The sequence below is a fragment of the Pogona vitticeps genome, chromosome 2, assembly GCF_051106095.1.
Source record: "Pogona vitticeps strain Pit_001003342236 chromosome 2, PviZW2.1, whole genome shotgun sequence".
Lineage (NCBI taxonomy): Eukaryota > Metazoa > Chordata > Lepidosauria > Squamata > Agamidae > Pogona > Pogona vitticeps.
In genome coordinates this window covers 178,034,614-178,053,678 of record NC_135784.1, presented here as the reverse complement: position 1 = coordinate 178,053,678, position 19,065 = coordinate 178,034,614, and the positions used below count along the sequence as shown (strand labels likewise).

Here is a 19,065-nt window from a genome sequence, read left to right as displayed (position 1 = left end):
CATTTTTGTTTTTGACCTCCCCCCCCCAACAAAAATTTGTTAGTCATTAAAAGTTCTGCAAGACTTTCTCTTGATTCAGATAAAACGCGTGAAAGAGGAATGAAAAGCGACAAATTTTAAATGTCCTAAATAGGTGCTGTTTGGACCTACATAAAGTTTCTGTATCAAAAACAATAACGTGATTTAGTTCCAATCCATCTCTTTTATTTTCAACACCGTGGTTTCCCAAACTATAATTTCGGATGCAAATTCGAAAGCCGTAAAAGCTTTTACCATAGAGCTACCAAAGGACGGAGCGCCTCTCTTCCGGTATTCGCTGCTGGCCCAACAGAGCGTCTTCAATGTTTACCGGAAACTCCACCTGTCCCGCCTAATGTCTTCCTACTTTCGTGGGCAGGACCGGAAGTGCGTTATTCCAGCAAGCTTTTGCGACAGTTTGGGCCTGTGTTCTCGTGGGGGCCTTTGACTCTTATTAAATGTTACTTGAAAACATTTTTTCGTGGGAGGAGAGATTGCAAAACGGGGGTGCTTGTTGGCAGGCAGTGGGTGAAAAAGGCACTTTGCACCTTTTCCTGCAACAGCCGATGGAAGGCAGGCGCGCTTGACGGCAGCATCGAAGACGACTAGTGAGTAAGGGGTGTAACGTAGGACTGCTTGAGATTTACGTAAACGGGGAGAAAAGGGTCGGGACATAGCTGGGGAGGGGGCGGACTGTACAGAGCTGCAGCATGTGGAGTCTTGGGTGCGTTTACTGGGTTTCCCTGGCTGTCACTCTTGCACGGCGGGCAGAAGTTCAAACAGGAAGCGTTTCTGAGGACATGTAGGTACAGAGATGGGAGAAGCTTCACCTGTTGAGTTGGTGAAGGGTAGCAACTGCAACACCTTATGGTTCAGCAGAATAATAAGTGCATTGCAAAGTGATGTAAGGGAAGTCATAGGTCTGGGAATAGATCATATATCTTGCAAAGAACCAGTATGATGTAGCAGATGGTGAGATGCAGAGACCACTCAACCATGGAAACTCAAGGATGGGGTAGACTGGTAAAGCCTCTCCTTAAATATCTCACAAACTTCGAAAGCCTTGTTAGGGTTGCTGTAAGTCAGTCCTGACACACAATATAGAAGTGCAGTGGTTTGCTTGCACAAAGGGAAAGAAATAGAAGCCCTCTTAGACTTACCAGTTGACAGCTGGAATCCCAGCCTGTCTTTTCAGCAGTTCTGCAGCTACATATAGAAAGATGTAGCTGCTTTCTGGTCCTCTCCCAGTCTCATTGATCATATTGCCAGATTCCAGTTGTGTTTGATGAAGCCTAACTGGAATCTCTGGGAGTGTGCACATTTCTAAAACAATATATGTTTTGTTCCATTATCAGTCATGCAAAGTGAAAATGTGCAGTTCTGTAGAAAATGTGAACCTCCAGATTCCCCCCCCCCATGACGGATTGCTGATTATTGATATCTTGAGCAAAGCACACAGAAGCAATTGATAAAGGTTGTGAGGCCATTTATCTTTCTTGTAAGAGAAAGCAGGGCAATCTGAGCTGAGGGCGTAGGAAAAGGCTGAGGGCAGAGGGTTCCACTTGCTACCTAAAATTCATAACAACCGAATTGTTCAGGAATCTGTAATGCTTTTATACACAGATAGGAAGTCCAAATCAACAATCTAAAGAAGTGGGGGGCGGTTATGAATAAATTGGTGTATTGTCGATATTCTCTGACAATTTTCTGCTTCCCCAGCTTTCATTCACTATATATTTAATTTCATATATTTTGTAAAAAGTTTGCTGCCTTAATCATTTTTACAAATCTTGGACAAGATATATTTAGACTGCAACTCCAAGCATCTTAGGGTTTCTGTAAGTTGTAGTCCAAAAAAATACTTTTACTGGGTGCTTGGTCTTTACCACTCTTCTGTTGCTTCATACCAGGTTTTCTGGGGTGGAGTGGATTCATGCAACTGAAGCTCTTTGGCAATAGCTTTCATTGGGATGGAATTAATAATGGTTTCTACAGTGCATATATTATTTTAATAATAGTGGCCTATGTGGGGGTGGGTAGGTTTGATTGTATTTCCTTTACATTCTTACCACAGCATGCTTCTACTTAATTCTGATTATGATTAGCTTATTTGAGAAGAAGAAAGATGATCCTGGTGGGAGGAGGATAAAAAAGAATAGGGTGTGCCAGCTCTTGGCAAAAATGTAGCACAGTCTTAAAAAATGTTGTGACAATCCGTAGGTGCAGGCGTGTCTGAGGGTGTGTGGTGCCAGCTGTTGGTTGGGTCTGATTTCTTCACATGGAAGGCATCTAGCCTGGGCAAATTTGGTGAGCTGTACGGATTTGGTGAGCTGTACGAAGATTGATGGATTGAAAAGCACTCTGACGTTTTGTTTGTTTGCTTGTTTGTCAGGAAGGGCTGGCACTAAGGCCTCCGAAGGATTGCCTGGAATGGGAAGATGCCCCTTGAGGTAAAATGGCCCTTTCCCCAGGCTCCACATCTACCCTGGACCTTGGCCAGCAGGGTGGTCATGGGATTGGTGGGTACCTACAGCTGCTTCTGGACCAGTGAGTACAACTAACCTTCATGTTCTGCATGAAGGCTGCTATGTCTCAGGCAAAAGCTTAAAACCAGAGTCGATTCAGCCAGAACTTGGGGAGCTCTTTCAGTTTTCCTAGGGATTTACCCAGTTCTCAGAGTGCCAGCTGAATGCATCTGGTTTCACTCTTCCATCATCTTTCCTGCCCTGTTTTACCTTACAGTGTTTTTTCCAGGCTACAAGATGACAGTGTATGTAGGGCAGCTGTCAGAGGTTAGTTCAGTGGTGGAGGATGTGTTTTGCATACAAAAGACCTCAGGTTTAGCTTCCAGGCTGGTCTGGAAAGATCCCTGCCTGAAACTGTGGTTAATCACTGCCAGTCAGTGTTGACAATAAGAAACTGGATAGGCTAGTACATCCAGAGCTTGCAAAAGTTACTTTTTTGAACTGCAGCTCCAAGATTTGACCAGCCAGCACGATCAATAGCTGGACTGCCTGAGGGATTTTGGAAGTTATATTAAATAAAGTTACCTTTCCAAGCTCTGGCATAGGGCTATGTGAAATGCTGCAGACTCTCAAACACCTTATATGAATGTTAAGTATGAATATTAATAGGTACAAGAAGGGAAATGAATGTGCTGGTTTCATCTTTGCTCCAAACTGAATTGGATCCTAGAAACTCCCCATGCCCTGCACACCTTTTTTCTGCTTTTGATGCCTACAGAGTTCTCCTATTTGCTAATCTTTTTTCAGGGTGTGTGAACCAGCTGAACATCCATAACAAAGAAGTCCTGTATGAGCTGATAGAGAAACGGGAGCCAGGCACCCCTCTGCTCACTGTCTGCAATCATCAGTCCTGTATGGATGATCCACACCTGTGGGGTATGGCATTGGGAGGGCAGTGCTTCTCCCTGGTGGGTGGAGTAGGATAGTATTACTTTGCCTTGCTTTGGAGGGACTGGGCCAGGGTCTAGAACCCCAGTGGACAAGAGGAAGTACTTCAGCCCCCCACCCCCAGCTGGGAACCTGCATCAAGAAGGCTTAATTTACTGTTGTTAAGGATTAGAAGTGCAAGTCCCATGCCTCATTTATAGACAACATTTTATTTATTTGTTTCATTTCTACTCCACCTTTTTTTCCAAGAGGCTTAAAGTGGCATTCATGTTTTATTCACCAGCCCAACCGTTTTTAGCCTCACATCAGTGCTGCCGGGTAGATTAAGCTGAGAGACACTGACTGGCCTGAGGTCTCCCATTGAGCTTTGTTACCGAGTGGGGTTTTGAAACAGCAATTCCATGGTTCTTGTTGAACATTCTAATTGCTAGATCTCATTGGTTCTCCCTTTTTATGGATTTATTGTGATTTGGTTTAGATTTCCCTCATTATTTTGCTGTCTCCCACAGGAATCCTGAAATTAAGGCACGTCTGGAACTTGCAGAAGATGCGATGGTAAGTATGAGAAAGAGTGGCTATTCCCTAAGACAGAGGTCCCCAACCCCTGGTCCGTGGCCTGGTGCTGGTCCGTGGCCTGAGCCGGACTGAGCTGCGGAGAGAGACCTCCCCCTCCCGCACACACTCCCCCCCACAGCCCATTTGAACCTGTGCCCGCACAAGCGCTGCACCACCCTTTGTGCATGCACATGAGTGTGCCCCTGCACGAGCACTGCACTGCCCTTTGTGCATGCACATGAGCGTGCACACTCCTTCGCGCATGCACACAAGCGCAGGGGGGTGCCCTGCCTTCCCCAGCTGATCCGTGGGGTTAAAAAGGTTGGGGACCACTGCCCTAAGAGGAAGGAATGAGCCATTGTTTTTAAGTTCTCAGGTCTCTGCCAGTACAGTATTCAGTTTGGCCTGCAAGGCTGGGACTGCAAAGGAACAGCTAGTGTTTTGTATCATGAATGCCTTTTGAACTCCCTAGGACCCCAACAGCTGCTGATATCTGTTTCACCAAGGAGTTGCATTCTCGTTTCTTCAGTCTTGGGCAATGTGTTCCTGTCTGTCGTGGTAAGTAGGTTTGCTGAATAGATGTTGGGGAACAGGAATTAGGTAGCTGTCCACACAGGGCTGGGGCTTGGATAGCAGGACTCAGTTCTGGGTCTGAGAAGTCATTTCTTCAAGATCTCTACTGTTTGTTTATGTTGGGAGAGTGGGAAAGCACTGGATATTCCCTTTCTCAGCCACAGGTTCCTACCCTGCCATCTATCACGTAAGGAGCAAATAGAGTTCTAAAGATCCTTCAAGGTTTCTCAATTTCTTTGCTGATAAAAAAGACTATATAAGTAGATCTCTTCCAGGCAAACTGTAGCTGCTTTTAAATATATATATATATATTTTCAGGCAGGGGATGCAAAGACTGGTTTGAGCTGTTTGAGTAGACTTAAGTCAAGATGGGAAACCTTCGTATTTACAGATCAGGACCAGTCCAACACATTTGAGTAGGATCTGACTCCCACCATTCATACCACCCCAAACCAAACAAATTTTGTAGGGGCATAAGACAGGAAAACCTCTATGGGCCTCCTGTTTCTGGCAACAAAAACCCTAACAATTTGCCACACTTTTATGATATAGAATCTCCTACTTGAATCAGGCAAGTTATTCTGTATAATAGCAGGCAAAATTCCTTAATTCAGATGTATAATCCTACAGCTCACATCAGACCCACCCAGCATGGTCAGTGGTGAGCGACTGTAGGACTGTAGGTCAGCTTGAAAGCCAGATGCTCCTCATTGTTTTGACACCTGGTTAGAGAGAGGACCTTGCACCACACGTGTGATGGAACAGTCCCTAATATGTATGTTCTTCTTTGTAGGAGATGGGGTCTATCAAAAAGGCATGGACTACATCCTTGACAAACTTAACAATGGAGATTGGGTGCATGTATTCCCAGAAGGTAGGTCGCAGTGCTTGGAAGTGATTCTGTAAGCATGTGTGTGTGCCAGAATGGTGTTCCCTAAGACGTTGTGGGCAGAACCTTACACCCAATCCCTCTAATTTTTCTCTCTTTCTCTTGTAGGGAAAGTAAACATGACCCAGGAGTTTGTGCGCTTCAAATGGGGTAGGTACCTTTTTTTTGACGAAGAAAGGTGCATAGTTGGGCAGCTGATCCTCTCTAATACCCCTTCCCTTTCATTTCCTCCAGGTGTTGGGCGTCTTCTGGCAGAGTGCCGCCTGCACCCTATTATAGTGCCACTCTGGCATCTAGGTGAGACCTGAATCAAAAGGGGGAGAACAGAGTCTGACAGTAGACAAGTGCCAATGACCATGATGGTCCATGTGATTTAGAGATATCAGACTCAATGTGTGGGACAGGGTTCCACTTCCTTTACTAGCTGTATAGAGAGATTAATTATGCCAGTGGTCACTTTTGCCAGCCACTGCTACACTGGCTTTGAAATCAAAGCTAACAATTGGAGTGTGTACATGGAAGGCTGGCAGAATTTGATGCAAGTTAGCTCTTCAACTTGGTTGCCAGATCACTGGCTGAAATCTTGTTGCACAACTTTACACCATGCAGTGAGGATGACATCTTCAGTCATGACCACACCACAACTGTTTAGAGGCAATAAAATGTTTCCTAGAGACCCCTCTCCCATTTTGGAGCTCTCTGGAAATCACTTTTATCCTGGGACAGCCTTCAGGAATAGGAGGGGAAACAAACATGATGGTGATTTTCTGACTTTAAATCATTCCCTCTTTTGTTCCACCGGTCTCAAAAGACAAGAGGGATCCCTAGGGGTTCCTGAAACTGGGGTGGTGGGGCTCTAGGAAGCTTTTTATTGCTCCAAATGGGTGCAGTCCAGCTGTGGCTGATGATGTCATCCTCTTTGTCTGGTGCTGCTCTGCCAACAGGATTTTCACTGTTTGGTTTCTCAGAAATAATTTGATGAGAGTACTGAAATGCAATGTTTGGGGGAAAGTTCTGAAATACAATGATGGTATCTTGTTCTCACTTTGCACAGAAGGGAATTCTGGTACGACGAAGTCCTCCCATCTGCTTTTAGAGGCAGATGTAGTTAAAACTTGGTGTTGAGAGAAGCTTCTCTGTCTTCCCTCCAGGTTCTGAAGGCTCCACCAGAGCTCCATTTTTGGAGCTCTTGACTTTTTAAGAAGCCTCTTGTCTTCTTTTTTCCTCCTTTACTTGATTTAGCCCAGAGTGAGCAAATTAGGCTTTTAGGTTTAATGGGCTCTCCGTATTGATGATACTAGGTAGGAGCTGGAATGTTGCAGCCCATCTGCAGCTTTATTTGTCTAGCCTGTCATTGCGGTGAGGAAAGTTATAAGCTACCTGTTTCAGAAGGACAATGTCATCATTGAATAGAAAGTGTGCATCCCTCAAAACTGATGTGAGACATTAAAGATTACCTCTAATTTCATTTTTAGGAACATGTTGTGATACTATAAATGGCAGCCTTTCACATAAGCTGTTGAACCCACAGTGCTGTGTAGCAGCTGGTATAAACAACATTAAATGCTGTGGATTTATTACCACAAGCCCTTCACTTGAGCCCTGCCAAAATGATCCCTTCAGTCCAGCCATTAAGATGCAGAGGAATCTTGTTCCAGTTTGCTATCATTGTTGGTATTTTTATTAGAGGTTTTTATGTAGTTGGGGTCCGGACTGACATTCATGTTTTTCAATTGCCCTAGGGATGAACGATGTCCTCCCCAATGCACCCCCTTATATACCCCGTATTGGACAGGTAAGTGTTTTCAAACAGGGTAAGGAGTTACTAGTGTTGCAGAAAGAACTGGCCAGGGGCTTCCAAGCAGCAAAAAGGATTGAGGAGTTATGCAAGAGAAATAAGTGATCTCCAGCTTTGCTAATGCTGACTTCTTGTCCCGTTGCAGAAGATCACGGTGTTGATTGGGAAACCATTCACTGCCCGGCCTTTACTGGAACGCCTGCGGGCAGAGAACAAGTCAGCGGTGAGTTCAGAGGTGGAGGAGCACCAGGGGCTTCCTAAGTACAGCAAGAAAAGGGGTAGGCTAGATTAACTTCTAGGCAACAAGCTCTACAGCAGGCGCAAGCGAAGTGCAGTCCTCCAGGTATTGTTGGACTACACTGTTACATAACAGCACTGATGTTACCTGTCTGTCATGGGTTTGGAGGGAAAGTTCCATCCTATGGGGAGTGGAAGGCGGGACATCAGGAGGAGGGGCTGTACTGTATAAATATGTGATGCCTGTGTGGTGAAAGGAGATGCTGAGACAGACTGTGAGACACTGGGTTGGGACGAAGCAGCAGCTGGGGAAGAAGAAGCTGTTGTGGGAGTCTGGGTGTCTGACAGGGTACTACTGTGTGTCAGAGTACCAGCCTGAAAGGTTCAGGGGTCTGTGGGTTAGCCAGAACTGATGGGTTCAGGGTCTGTGCTTTAAGTTAAAGGTTCTAGGTGAACCAAACTGTATGCTTGTGTGTGTGAGAATAAGCCACGTTACTTTATTTTATTCACCTGATTGTTTTATTTACCCTGTTTGTATTTAAAATAAACCTTATTCTTTTGTTGTTTAAAAATCCATCCCTGGTCTGTGTGACTTATTATAGGGAATGGTTGGTGGCAGCTTAGTAACTGTGTGATAGATCCCAGTAGGTCTGGGTTTGTCACATTGATTGGTGTCCAGCGTGTGGGATACGACTGGTCCAGTTGTCCAGCGGTCCAGCAAAGCCTTGGCAAGTGTGCCCAGAGCAAGGGGGGTCTAGTCAGGGACAGTCTGAGGCGCGTAGGTAATCTTCTAGGTGTACCTCACGGGGAGGTGCGCTAGTAGAAGAACGTGCCAACTGGGGAGACTTAGATTAAGGTGCTCTGAGGCAGCCTAGTTTTGGCGGGAAAACGCTGAGGCAAAACTGCATAGCAACAGCGAGCTAGCTTGCCAGCTGAGAGGCCCAGCAGAGGGGGGTAGGCTCTGACTCGATACTGTTGCAATTTAGTGCTGAAGAACAGCAGCAATCTCTAGGGGGAGCTGGTTCTGAGGCAAAAAGGAAAAAAAGTGGTCGTTTTATTCTGAGGCTTGACTTTTTAAAGCAGCCTGTTCTGAGGGGGGATTATGCCCTTGACTCGAAGCCAAGTAGCAGACATGAGTGAAGTGAAAGACCCCCAGATTGACCAAGGTTCTGAGGATGAATTTGGCTCAGTGCAAGGTGACAGCACAGGAGAGCAGGACCCAGAACTCAGAAAATTGCTCATAGCCCAACAGCATGAACTGAGGATGAGGCAATTGGAAAAAGAAGAAAGATTAGAGAGAGAGAAAATTGCTCTGGAAAAAGAAAGAATGGCGTTTGAATTAAGAAAACTGGAAATGATGAACCAGAACAATAATAACAATAAGGATTCTGAGGGAGGCCAATTGTCTAAGGCTGACCTGAAGAAATTCCCTGTGTACCACAAGGGAGATTGTCCTGAGGTGTTCTTTTCCTTAGTGGAAAGAGCGTTTGTGGACTTCTCAGTGAGGGAAACTGAGAAGATGACCATCATGCGATCTTTAATCAGTGGTAGCCTTGCTGAAGTTTATGCCGAGATGCCTGAGGAACTGATGAAAGATTTTGCAGAGTTCAAAAAACTGGTGTTTGCAAGACATGGGATAAATGCAGAGCAGCTGAGACAAAGGTTCAGGTCCCTTACCAAGGAGCCAGAACAGACTTTTACCCAAGTGGGGGCCCAATTGGTGAGGCTGCTTGAGAAATGGCTGTCGCAGGAGGGAACAGAGACCTATGAACAGCTTAAAGACTTGATAGCCCTGGAACAGTTCTATTCAGTCCTGCATGGGGAATTGAAATTCCAGGTGAGGGAAAGGAAACCGAAATCTGTGGCAGCAGCCGCAGAGATCGCAGATTTTATCTCCCAAATAAGAAAGCCCTTGGGTGAGGGGAAATCTGTGGGTAAACCCAAAGAAACCTACAGCAAGTACTCTCAGGGACCAGGGAAAAGCCAGCAAGGGGGAGGGGCCCATGGTGAAGGGAAGCCCTCAGACATGAAACAAAGACCTCAGATTTTGGAGGGAAAACCAAAACATGATGAGAGGGAATCAAAATACACCAGAAAATGTTATTTCTGTCAGGGAAAGGGTCATCTAATCTCAGATTGTGAGAAATTAAAGAAGCTAAAAGGAATGGTGCCTCAGGAGTCTAGTGGAACCAAGCCAAAAGCTGTGTTCTGTGTCCAGAAAGAGCAAAGCTCATTGTCACAGAGGGAGCCTGTTGCCATGACTACTCAGTCTGGAACAGCTACCTATGCTGATCAGGCTGAGGAAAATGGTCCTCTTGGGGAGGTAAAGCGCTGCTTGCTGGTAAAAACAGATTCTCAGTTGTTTGAGACAGCCGGGGTGGACGTAGGAATACTTGACCGTCAGTATAGGGGGCTGCGGGACACTTGTTCCCAGGTAACCCTGTGCCATCCAGATATTATTCCTAGGGAGTTTATAATCCCAAATGAGAGCATGAAGGTGGCAGGGATTGAGGGGCAGATAATCTCTCTGCCAGTAGCAGAGGTACCTGTCAACTTTCAAGGCTGGAGGGGAGATTGGCGGATAGCGATTTCATCGACTCTGCCAGCAGCCGTGCTCGTGGGAAATGACCTGGCTGAACATGTGAAACGGGTGCTAGTGATTACACGCTCACAAGCCACCACAGGGACAGTTCAGGGGGGTAATGATGAGCCAGAGACGGAAGCAGGTGGGGGAAGTTCAGAAGCTGTGGTGGAAACCTTAACCACAGACAGCAGATTTGGACAGGAGCAAAAGGCAGACGCCACTCTCCAAAAGTGTTTTGAACAGGTGACTGACGCCCAGCTAACACCTGAGACCCCAGTGAGATTTCTGGAGAAAAAGGGGATTTTATATAGAGAAACCCTGAGGAATATCTCAAAAGGGGGAGATGGGATCAGAAGTCAGCTGGTGGTACCTGAAAAGTATCGCCCCATGATCTTACAAAGGGGGCACTCTGACATGTTTGCTGCACACTTAGGGGTCAACAAGACACAGCAGAGAATCACACAGAATTTCTACTGGCCTGACATAGGGAAACAGATCAGGGAGTTCTGTAAACAATGTGATGTGTGTCAAAGGCAGGGGAATAACCGCGATAGGACCAAAGCAAAGTTGTGCCCTTTGCCTGTGATTGACACTCCGTTTAAATGCATAGGGGTGGATATTGTGGGACCTTTGCCCAAGGCCACAAAGAGGGGGAACAGGTTCATCCTAACAATTGTGGACCATGCCACAAGGTATCCTGAAGCCATACCCCTGACTAACATTGAAACTAACACAGTGGCCGATGCTTTGGTGGGGTATATGTCCAGGATGGGATTTGCCTCAGAGATAATCACAGATTTGGGCGCATCGTTCACATCAAAGCTCATGAAACGCTTATGGCAGATCTGTGGAATTAAGCACAAGGAAACCACTGCTTATCATCCTGAAAGCAATGGGTTAACTGAGAAGTTCAATGGGACTCTAATGCGCATGATTAGGGCTTACTTGGCAGAGAATCCAAACAATTGGGACCAGAAGCTGCAATCCCTTTTGTTTGCTTATCGATCAGTGCCACAAGCCAGTACCGGGTTTAGTCCATTTGAACTTCTATTTGGGAGACGGGTGAAAGGGCCCCTTGATTTGATCAAACAAAATTGGGAGCAGATCACCCAGGATGACCCACAAGACGTTGTGACTTACATAGACACCTTGATGAATGACCTAAAGCGAAATCTAGAGCTGGCAGCAGAAAACCTGCAAGCGCAGAAGGTCAAACAGAAAACATGGTATGACCGCAAAGCTAGAGAGAGGCACTTTGACCCGGGGGAGGAAGTGCTCTGGCTTAGGCCCTGCAGAGAGAATAAACTGCAGCTCAAATGGGCAGGACCATATAGGGTCATTTACAAGATGTCAGACCTGAACTACCTTATAGAGCAGGAGGAGAACCAAGCAAGGAGGGTGGTTCATGTTAATGCCCTAAAACCCTACTACCGAGGGGAACAGAGGGTTTTATTCGCGATAAAAGCAGCTGAGAGTGAGGAAGCTGAATTACCCTTCTGGGAGGGTAGAGGGGAAGTAAAATACAACCCAGAGGAGGTAAAGATCAGTCCTGCACTCACCCAAGACCAGCAGCAAGAACTAAAAATGCTGCTTAGTAAATATCAACAGGTGTTTTCCAACAAGCCGGGGATAGTGAAGGGAGTGATGCATCGGATCCACACAGGGGATGCACCCCCGCAGGCAGTATCCCCATACCGAGTAACGGGACCCTATAGGGACAAGGTGCGGAAGGAGCTGGACGAGATGCTGAGGGAGAACATAATCGTCCCCTCTTCTAGCCCTTGGTCCTCTCCGATAGTCCTGGTGGACAAGCCTGATGGGAGCATTAGGTTTTGTGTCGATTACAGGAAATTAAACCGTGTAACCACTCCTGATGCCTACCCAATGCCCAGGCTAGACAACCTGATTGAAACCATAGGGGGTTGTCGGTTCATCTCATCATTGGACCTGGTAAAGGGATATTGGCAATTAAGAATTGATCCCAGGGATCAAGAAAAGACTGCCTTTTGCAGCCCTTTTGGTCTCTATGAGTTTCGAGTCCTGAGCTTTGGTCTCAGAAATGCACCAGCCACATTCCAAAGGCTGATGGACCAGACCTTGGCAGGGCTCAGTGACTTTACAGTGGCCTACATTGATGACATAGGGATCTTCAGTAATACCTGGGAAGATCACCTGATACACCTGGAGTTAGTGCTGCAGAGGTTAAGTGCAGCAGGGCTAACAGTAAAGGCCAGCAAGTGTCAGCTGGGTAGCCCAGAAATAAAATACTTGGGGCACATGGTAGGGGGAGGAGTGATAAAACCCCTGGAGGCCAAAATAGAAGCAGTTCGTGATTGGCCTAGACCCACCACCAAGAGAAAAGTCAAATCATTTCTTGGGTTGGTGGGCTACTACAGAAAGTTCATCCCGAGGTTTAGCGAGATTGCGGCTCCGCTGACCGATCTGACGAGGAAGAAGGCTGATGACCGCATCCCGTGGACCAGCGACTGTGAGGCGGCGTTCCAGAGGTTGAAGAAGGCGTTAATCAACTATCCTGTCCTGCGTGCTCCAGACTTCGACAGGGAGTTCATCATCTACACCGATGCGTCTAACAGCGGGGTAGGAGCAGTTCTGTGCCAAGAGGATGAGAATGGTGACCAGCATCCAGTGTCCTACCTGAGTAGGAAACTTCAAAAAGGTGAGAGACATTTGGCAACCGTGGAGAAGGAGTGTTTGGCCATAGTCTACGCGATCCAGAAGGCCAAGCCTTACATCTGGGGAAGACATTTTGTTCTGTGTACTGACCATTCACCATTGCAATGGTTAAAGACAATGAAAACCCACAATAGCAAACTTATGAGGTGGGCTTTAAACCTACAGGACTATGACTTTGAAGTGAAGGTGGTCAGAGGGTCAGTGAACTGTGTTGCTGACGCCTTATCAAGAAGACCTGAAGACTGAAGACGGCGAAAGAACATGGACTATATGTATATAATGAAAACAAAAAGTTAAAATGTACCTGGTTTTAAATTGGTTTGTATGAATAAAGGTAAATTGATGTAATGTATATGGTAAATGTTTAAATGCATAATTGCTATGGTTAACTTAGAGTGTAAGAATAAGTAAGTATTATATGGTATTGAATGTATAACTGTTGTTGTATGTTTTATCAAGGTTGTTTTTTTGGTGAAAAGCACCTTAGCTTTCCCCCTACAAAACAACTTATAAAGAGGGGAGGTGTTACATAACAGCACTGATGTTACCTGTCTGTCATGGGTTTGGAGGGAAAGTTCCATCCTATGGGGAGTGGAAGGCGGGACATCAGGAGGAGGGGCTGTACTGTATAAATATGTGATGCCTGTGTGGTGAAAGGAGATGCTGAGACAGACTGTGAGACACTGGGTTGGGACGAAGCAGCAGCTGGGGAAGAAGAAGCTGTTGTGGGAGTCTGGGTGTCTGACAGGGTACTACTGTGTGTCAGAGTACCAGCCTGAAAGGTTCAGGGGTCTGTGGGTTAGCCAGAACTGATGGGTTCAGGGTCTGTGCTTTAAGTTAAAGGTTCTAGGTGAACCAAACTGTATGCTTGTGTGTGTGAGAATAAGCCACGTTACTTTATTTTATTCACCTGATTGTTTTATTTACCCTGTTTGTATTTAAAATAAACCTTATTCTTTTGTTGTTTAAAAATCCATCCCTGGTCTGTGTGACTTATTATAGGGAATGGTTGGTGGCAGCTTAGTAACTGTGTGATAGATCCCAGTAGGTCTGGGTTTGTCACATACACCTCCCAGCAGTCCTCAACAAAACAAGGGCTGCTGCTGTGATGGGTAAAGACCAGATTTCTCTCACTAAGATTTTGTCCCCAGCTTGTTTCTTATGGCGGCCTCTCTCAGAAGTATTCAGAGGCGTGGGACTGTGGTCTATTAAAAAATTGTGAACTTGGAGCCATGCTACCAAATGGTGGGAAAGGGGGCAGTGAGACTAAAAAGACTAATAAGAAAAGCTGAAGAATATCCCAGCTGCAAAAGAGATAAATTCAACTGAGAATGAATCTGAATTCAGTTCAGAATTTGTCCTCCTGTCTGTTTTGTGAATTGGCTTGGGGGAAAAATCATTTTATAGGCCACATTTGGGGTACAAAACTATGTTTAAGTATTGGCCTTAGGCCTGTCCATTTGTGTGCAGCCCACATCTTCTAAAGTATGCTACAGCCCACATGAAAACTCAGGTGAAATAAAACTTGTTAAGTTTTAAGGTGCTACTACAACATGCTAGCACAACTACCCCTCCCCCAGTGTACTCTGTCTGTGTATTTTGTATGACCCTGTTGCTCATGACTCCTCCTCCTCCTTGCAGGTAGAGATGCGGAAAGCATTGACTGATTTTATTCAGGAGGAGATCCAGACGCTGAAGGATCAGGCTGAGAGGCTCCATCAGACTTTCAAGCTGCAGGGCGAGTGATGGGGCTCAGGTGAGCCTTGGAGGCCATCCCAGTGAGACACAAGAGAGTGTGCAGTCCTGGGACATGGCGAGGGGAAGAGGTTGCAGCATGGACTACCCGTAACCTCAGCTCTTGAGTGAAATGAACCCACTCCTCCACCTACGGCTCAAGCCATACCGCAAGTGAATTGGCATTGTCACATGCAGAGGATTGGACAAAAGCACTTCCCTCTATGTTTGTTGATCCTCACATTCCAAGAGCTTGCTCTGTGGTTACGCTTGTCTCCAAGAGGGAAGGACTTGGACCTGTTTCTGTCTAAGGAAGTCCCTGTTGCCAGAGCCGAGTGGTGTTGGAGCTGCAATTTGGTGATATGTGCCCAGAAGACAGGGGAGGAACTAGAGGGTCTGAAAAGGTCCACCCTTTGCTGTGATTCTCCTCCGCATTAGCCTCTCATCCTCCGCTTGCAAAAGGGTGTGTGGTGTTTCTGTGACCATCTCTTTTGTAGAATACTGACCTGTGGGTGATTTTTATACTTGGCACTTTTCCAATAAATTATTCCAAACCCTGCTGCGCTCTGTGGAGACTGGAGTGTGTATGTGTGTTCAAAGCCGAGGCTGGTTTTTTGCACATATTTTAACTTTGTGCAGCAATGTGTACATCCACAGGGGCATGGCAAGTCTCTTTTTCTGGCAAGACGCTTCAGTTTACAGTGGCAGAGAAAAGGCCTTCCTTGTGCCGTACAGTAGACATTTTGCCCAAATGAGGTAAGGCACCCCATTGAATTGTGTATCTCCTTGATGAAGAGGTGGGGAACACGTTTCCTACCAGGTAGTGTTGGACTCCTGTCACATTCCCACCTGGCCCTCGATTGTTTCACCAAACACAGGGCACAAACTACGTGTCTTTCAGCTGCCACCAGTTGATTACAACATTATGTATTATTAATAATAGTGGTCTATGCAATATGTCCCTTTAAATAGAACCAAATAGTTGTTATTAATTCGGGTGATGAAGGTACAAATTCTTTAACTCTTAACAAAACATCCCACTTCATCCACCCTCAACCACCAACCTCTCTCTATCCACCCCAAACTTCCTAAAACTCCTATCTAATCTCCACCTGATCCTGCAGAGAATCTTGCATCTTGTGACTCCGCCTCTCCAGCACTCTCATTGGTCCATGCAGATAGCATATGAATATTCATGACCTGGGCCGACACCACAGACTCCATAGCAAATGGTGAAAAATCTTAAGAATGGTAGTCCAACACCACCTTTTGCAGCTCTCTGTGAGGAACTGAGCATCACATGCACAGAGTATCCTTGGCTACTGCTGTTAGAGGGACAGTGATTCTTGATGACCTTTCGTCCCAGGATTTATGACATGAGGGGAGAACAAGTTGCAGTAAATCTCATACAAATCACTAAGACAAAGCAGACAAGGGTCTTGGTCTAAAGCACAGCAAATAAAGATAGCCACCTCAGAGGGACAACCTCTTGGTGCCTGAAAGCATGGCAGAGTGGAAGACAACTAGAATTCGCCTTGGCTGTCCTCTGCAAGCTTAAGTGAAACGAAGCTACAGGATAACAAAGTCCCTTTTCTTGCCTTCTTGAAACCTATTTGTGGCGATGCAGGTTCCATTCTTTTTAAGGAGGGTTTCATGTAGGAAGCCTTCTGAGGCATGGGGTGGGGACTTCACTTATTATATTTCTGAAATGTCTTACAGGGGCTAGCCAAGATGATCTCATGTTACAATAGTCTATTAGGATTGTGTCTTGTCTTAGGTCTGTTCCTTTTATTATCAAGAGTGGAGTGAGGGTAGAAGGCTGAAGTACAGGGCCATGGCCTTGTGCATTTTGAGCGTAAAATTAAAAATAGTAAGATGCAGAAACATTCCTTCTCCCCGCTTAAACATAGAATTGGCCTCAATCCATGTTTTTTCTTTCGCACCCCATGAACGTCCCATGTGGGAAGAACGAGGCACTAAAGCAATGCCTTGCAGAGAACAGATAATCCGCAGGGCTCCTCCTGAGTCAGTTTTGTTCTTCGGAAGTGTCAGTAAAAGCCCTCAGCTACAAACATGACAGACTTACCTATGAAGAATGATTTATGTGGACTATTGAATCCTACGGAGAAGAGAACCCAGTGCTGAGTAGCTATTTATTAAATAAAAAGTGTGGTTGATTATATAAACCAGGGACACAGGTGAATTTGTCCTGGTGGGTCTCCCCATTTTGTACTGCAGGCAAGTACAGTATGTCAAAAATAATCAACACCCCAGTAAAAGCTGCAACTGAGCGCATGCCATTTACAGTTACTGTATTCCTGTTCAAATAATTCAAAATGAAACAAAGCAGAGATACACTATTAGCTGTGCATATATGATACATAGTTAAAGAAGCAACAATGAATTCACTGGTTCAGCAGGTCACAGATTTCTGAAGGCATACGAGAATCTTTGCCCAGTTCCACCAGAGGACTGATAAAGTAATCTCTCTTTAGTCATGGAATGATTCACCTCTCGTGACCATCAGCATACAGCAGGAATAGGCAAAGCATGGGGCCTCCTGGAATACCCCCCCCCAGCTTTTTCTAATTGTCAGAAAAAGGTAACCTTTGTGCTCCTGGAAGGCTTCAAGAGTGGTGCTTCATCTTTGATCACTCCACAGAGTTTGGTAATCTGAAGAGAGAGAACTGTTTGTCAGATATACTTTGATTTGGATTCCTGCATCAAGCAGGGGGTTGGACCCAGTGGTCCCTTCTAACTCCATTATTCTGTAATTCTACCCATTTTTCAAAACTGGAAATTGACTTCTAGACACTTCGTTTTTATTTTCCCATATTTTGGCAGTTTGTGCTTCCCCTTGCCGAGGGTTGGGGGGGCAGAAAATCATCCTCTGGACCTGCCAAAATTGTTCATACCTGGTGTACAGTCCTAAAGAGGAGTCATTGTTTAGATTACCAAGGTGTATGTTACTTACTCTGTACCAGACTGGAGGGAATAGAGTTCTCCAGCGCTTTTTCTTCTGTTCAACTGTATGCTTTCCCAAAAACTGCAGGCTTAATACTACTTCCCATCTTTGGAGCCCAATTACTGTTAATGTGTAACAGCCAATTATTACTTCTATGGATCTTAACTCTTTCGGGTGAAGACCCTGAAGGCTCTGTATAGTTAAGCCTTAAGGGAGGGTTGCAACAGGACTGGTAGGACAGAAGGTGTGACTAAAGCCAGCAGCAAGCAGAGCCACTGAGTTCTCCTTTTGCTCCCTTCTTCCTCCTTTGCCATGACAGGGCAGGACTATTTTAATATCTAAGTGAACTGCTGAATAGTTTTGTGGTTGTTCAGTAGACTTCCACACTTAACCATAGTGGATTTTCTCCTAGGTGAGAAATGTAGCCTCTGCCATCCTCTCTTCCTGTGAAGCCACAATTATTAGATAGGAAACAGCAAGCCTAGGGAGAGGGTTTTGCCAAGCTTCACACTGCACAGCTTCATGACCAATGCCAAACACATGTATACAGAGAAGACAACTTCCAGAGTTGCCCTCTGTAACTTGGCAGGCTGGAACCACATGGTAGAAGCTTTAGGAGGGTTTGTGTTCATTTATTTCTTTCATTTTAAAGTGACTCTGGATCTTGTGAGATTTACAGGACTCAGACTGAAGCTATTTTTAGGGTACAGTCAGAAAGCAGTGTTGCCTCTGTCCTAGTCATTATTTCCAGCCAGGCCTGGGAACTAGATTTTTGGCCTACCACAATTCTTTTTAGCATGCACGGATGGGCAAAGTGTAGCCCACATGGGTAGCCCAGGGGGCCAAACATGATCCCCCCAGTATCCCTGTCCTGTTTGTTTTAAGCCTTAAATTTTAGAAAAGCTTTAGAAGTCTTCTTGTGCCCACTCTGGCAAGGGGGCTCACACATCCAAAAATTAGTAAAATGTAAAAAAAATATGTCCATGAGAGAGAGAGACCCTGAGGATGTTTCAAAGCCTTTTAAAAAGAAATATATTTGGGGAAGGGGAAGGGGAGAGGTGAAATCAAATAAGACTAGTCCTCTGAGTTTGGAATCAGGCATGTGTAGCCAACAGACCTCTGGAAGTTGCCATCTCTATTCTCAATTATCTAAGTGGCCTATTTCTGAATTTCCATGCAGCATGGAACACTAGCCTTAACCATTTCCTTTCCTTCTCTTATACACACTGAGTTTGTAAAATTTAGGCTTTTTAAAATTATAGTTCTCAAAACCCCTCAGCCAGTAAAACCAATCTGGGAACTGTAGTCCAGAAACATACTCTTTACAGGCTTTAGAGACATAAGGGATGACAAGACAGAGAGCAGGGTTCTCTCTCACTCCATTCTGTGCACTTGTCTTTTTAGGAATTATAAACAGCTCCCCAAAATAGTTGCAGATTTACTCGTGATTAAGGGCATGGGCTTTTTCAGCAAAAAAGCAATCCCTTTTATTTGCTCTTTCTCTTCCTGTTATCACATAAAATGATGAATTGCTTCTCAAAGTCCCTTTCCTCTCTACACTGATGAACCCCACATATTAAATAAAATACTATAAGTGAAAGGTTT

General features: G+C 45.4%; 1 protein-coding gene and 1 long non-coding RNA gene across 5 annotated transcripts in view; one reads left to right on the top strand and one right to left on the bottom strand.

Moving 5' to 3' along the window:
- The first annotated feature begins 361 nt into the window (after window positions 1–361).
- On the top strand, window positions 362–15,055 carry TAFAZZIN (tafazzin, phospholipid-lysophospholipid transacylase). Of its 4 annotated transcripts, none has more exons than XM_020792939.3 (11): window positions 362–626; window positions 2,411–2,565; window positions 3,291–3,419; window positions 3,941–3,986; window positions 4,459–4,544; window positions 5,353–5,433; window positions 5,557–5,598; window positions 5,683–5,745; window positions 7,191–7,243; window positions 7,392–7,469; window positions 14,403–15,055. In XM_020792939.3, the coding sequence occupies exons 2-11, from the start codon at window positions 2,457–2,459 to the stop codon at window positions 14,505–14,507; spliced, it is 792 nt and encodes a 263-aa protein (XP_020648598.1). In that variant the 5' UTR covers window positions 362–626; window positions 2,411–2,456; the 3' UTR covers window positions 14,508–15,055. The 4 variants fall into 4 exon arrangements, with proteins under 4 accessions (XP_020648598.1, XP_020648599.1, XP_072847523.1 ...); XM_020792940.3 differs by having other exon boundaries at window positions 413–626; window positions 2,411–2,537; XM_072991422.2 differs by having other exon boundaries at window positions 622–820.
- LOC110078606 (uncharacterized) overlaps window positions 7,098–19,065 on the bottom strand; it is a 13,101-nt gene continuing 1,133 nt past the window's right edge. The window contains exons 2-3 of the long non-coding RNA XR_012084094.2: window positions 17,103–17,168; window positions 7,098–7,445 (exon numbers count right to left, since the gene is read on the bottom strand). This is a non-coding gene — a long non-coding RNA (uncharacterized LOC110078606). The remainder of the gene's footprint in view (window positions 7,446–17,102; window positions 17,169–19,065) is intronic.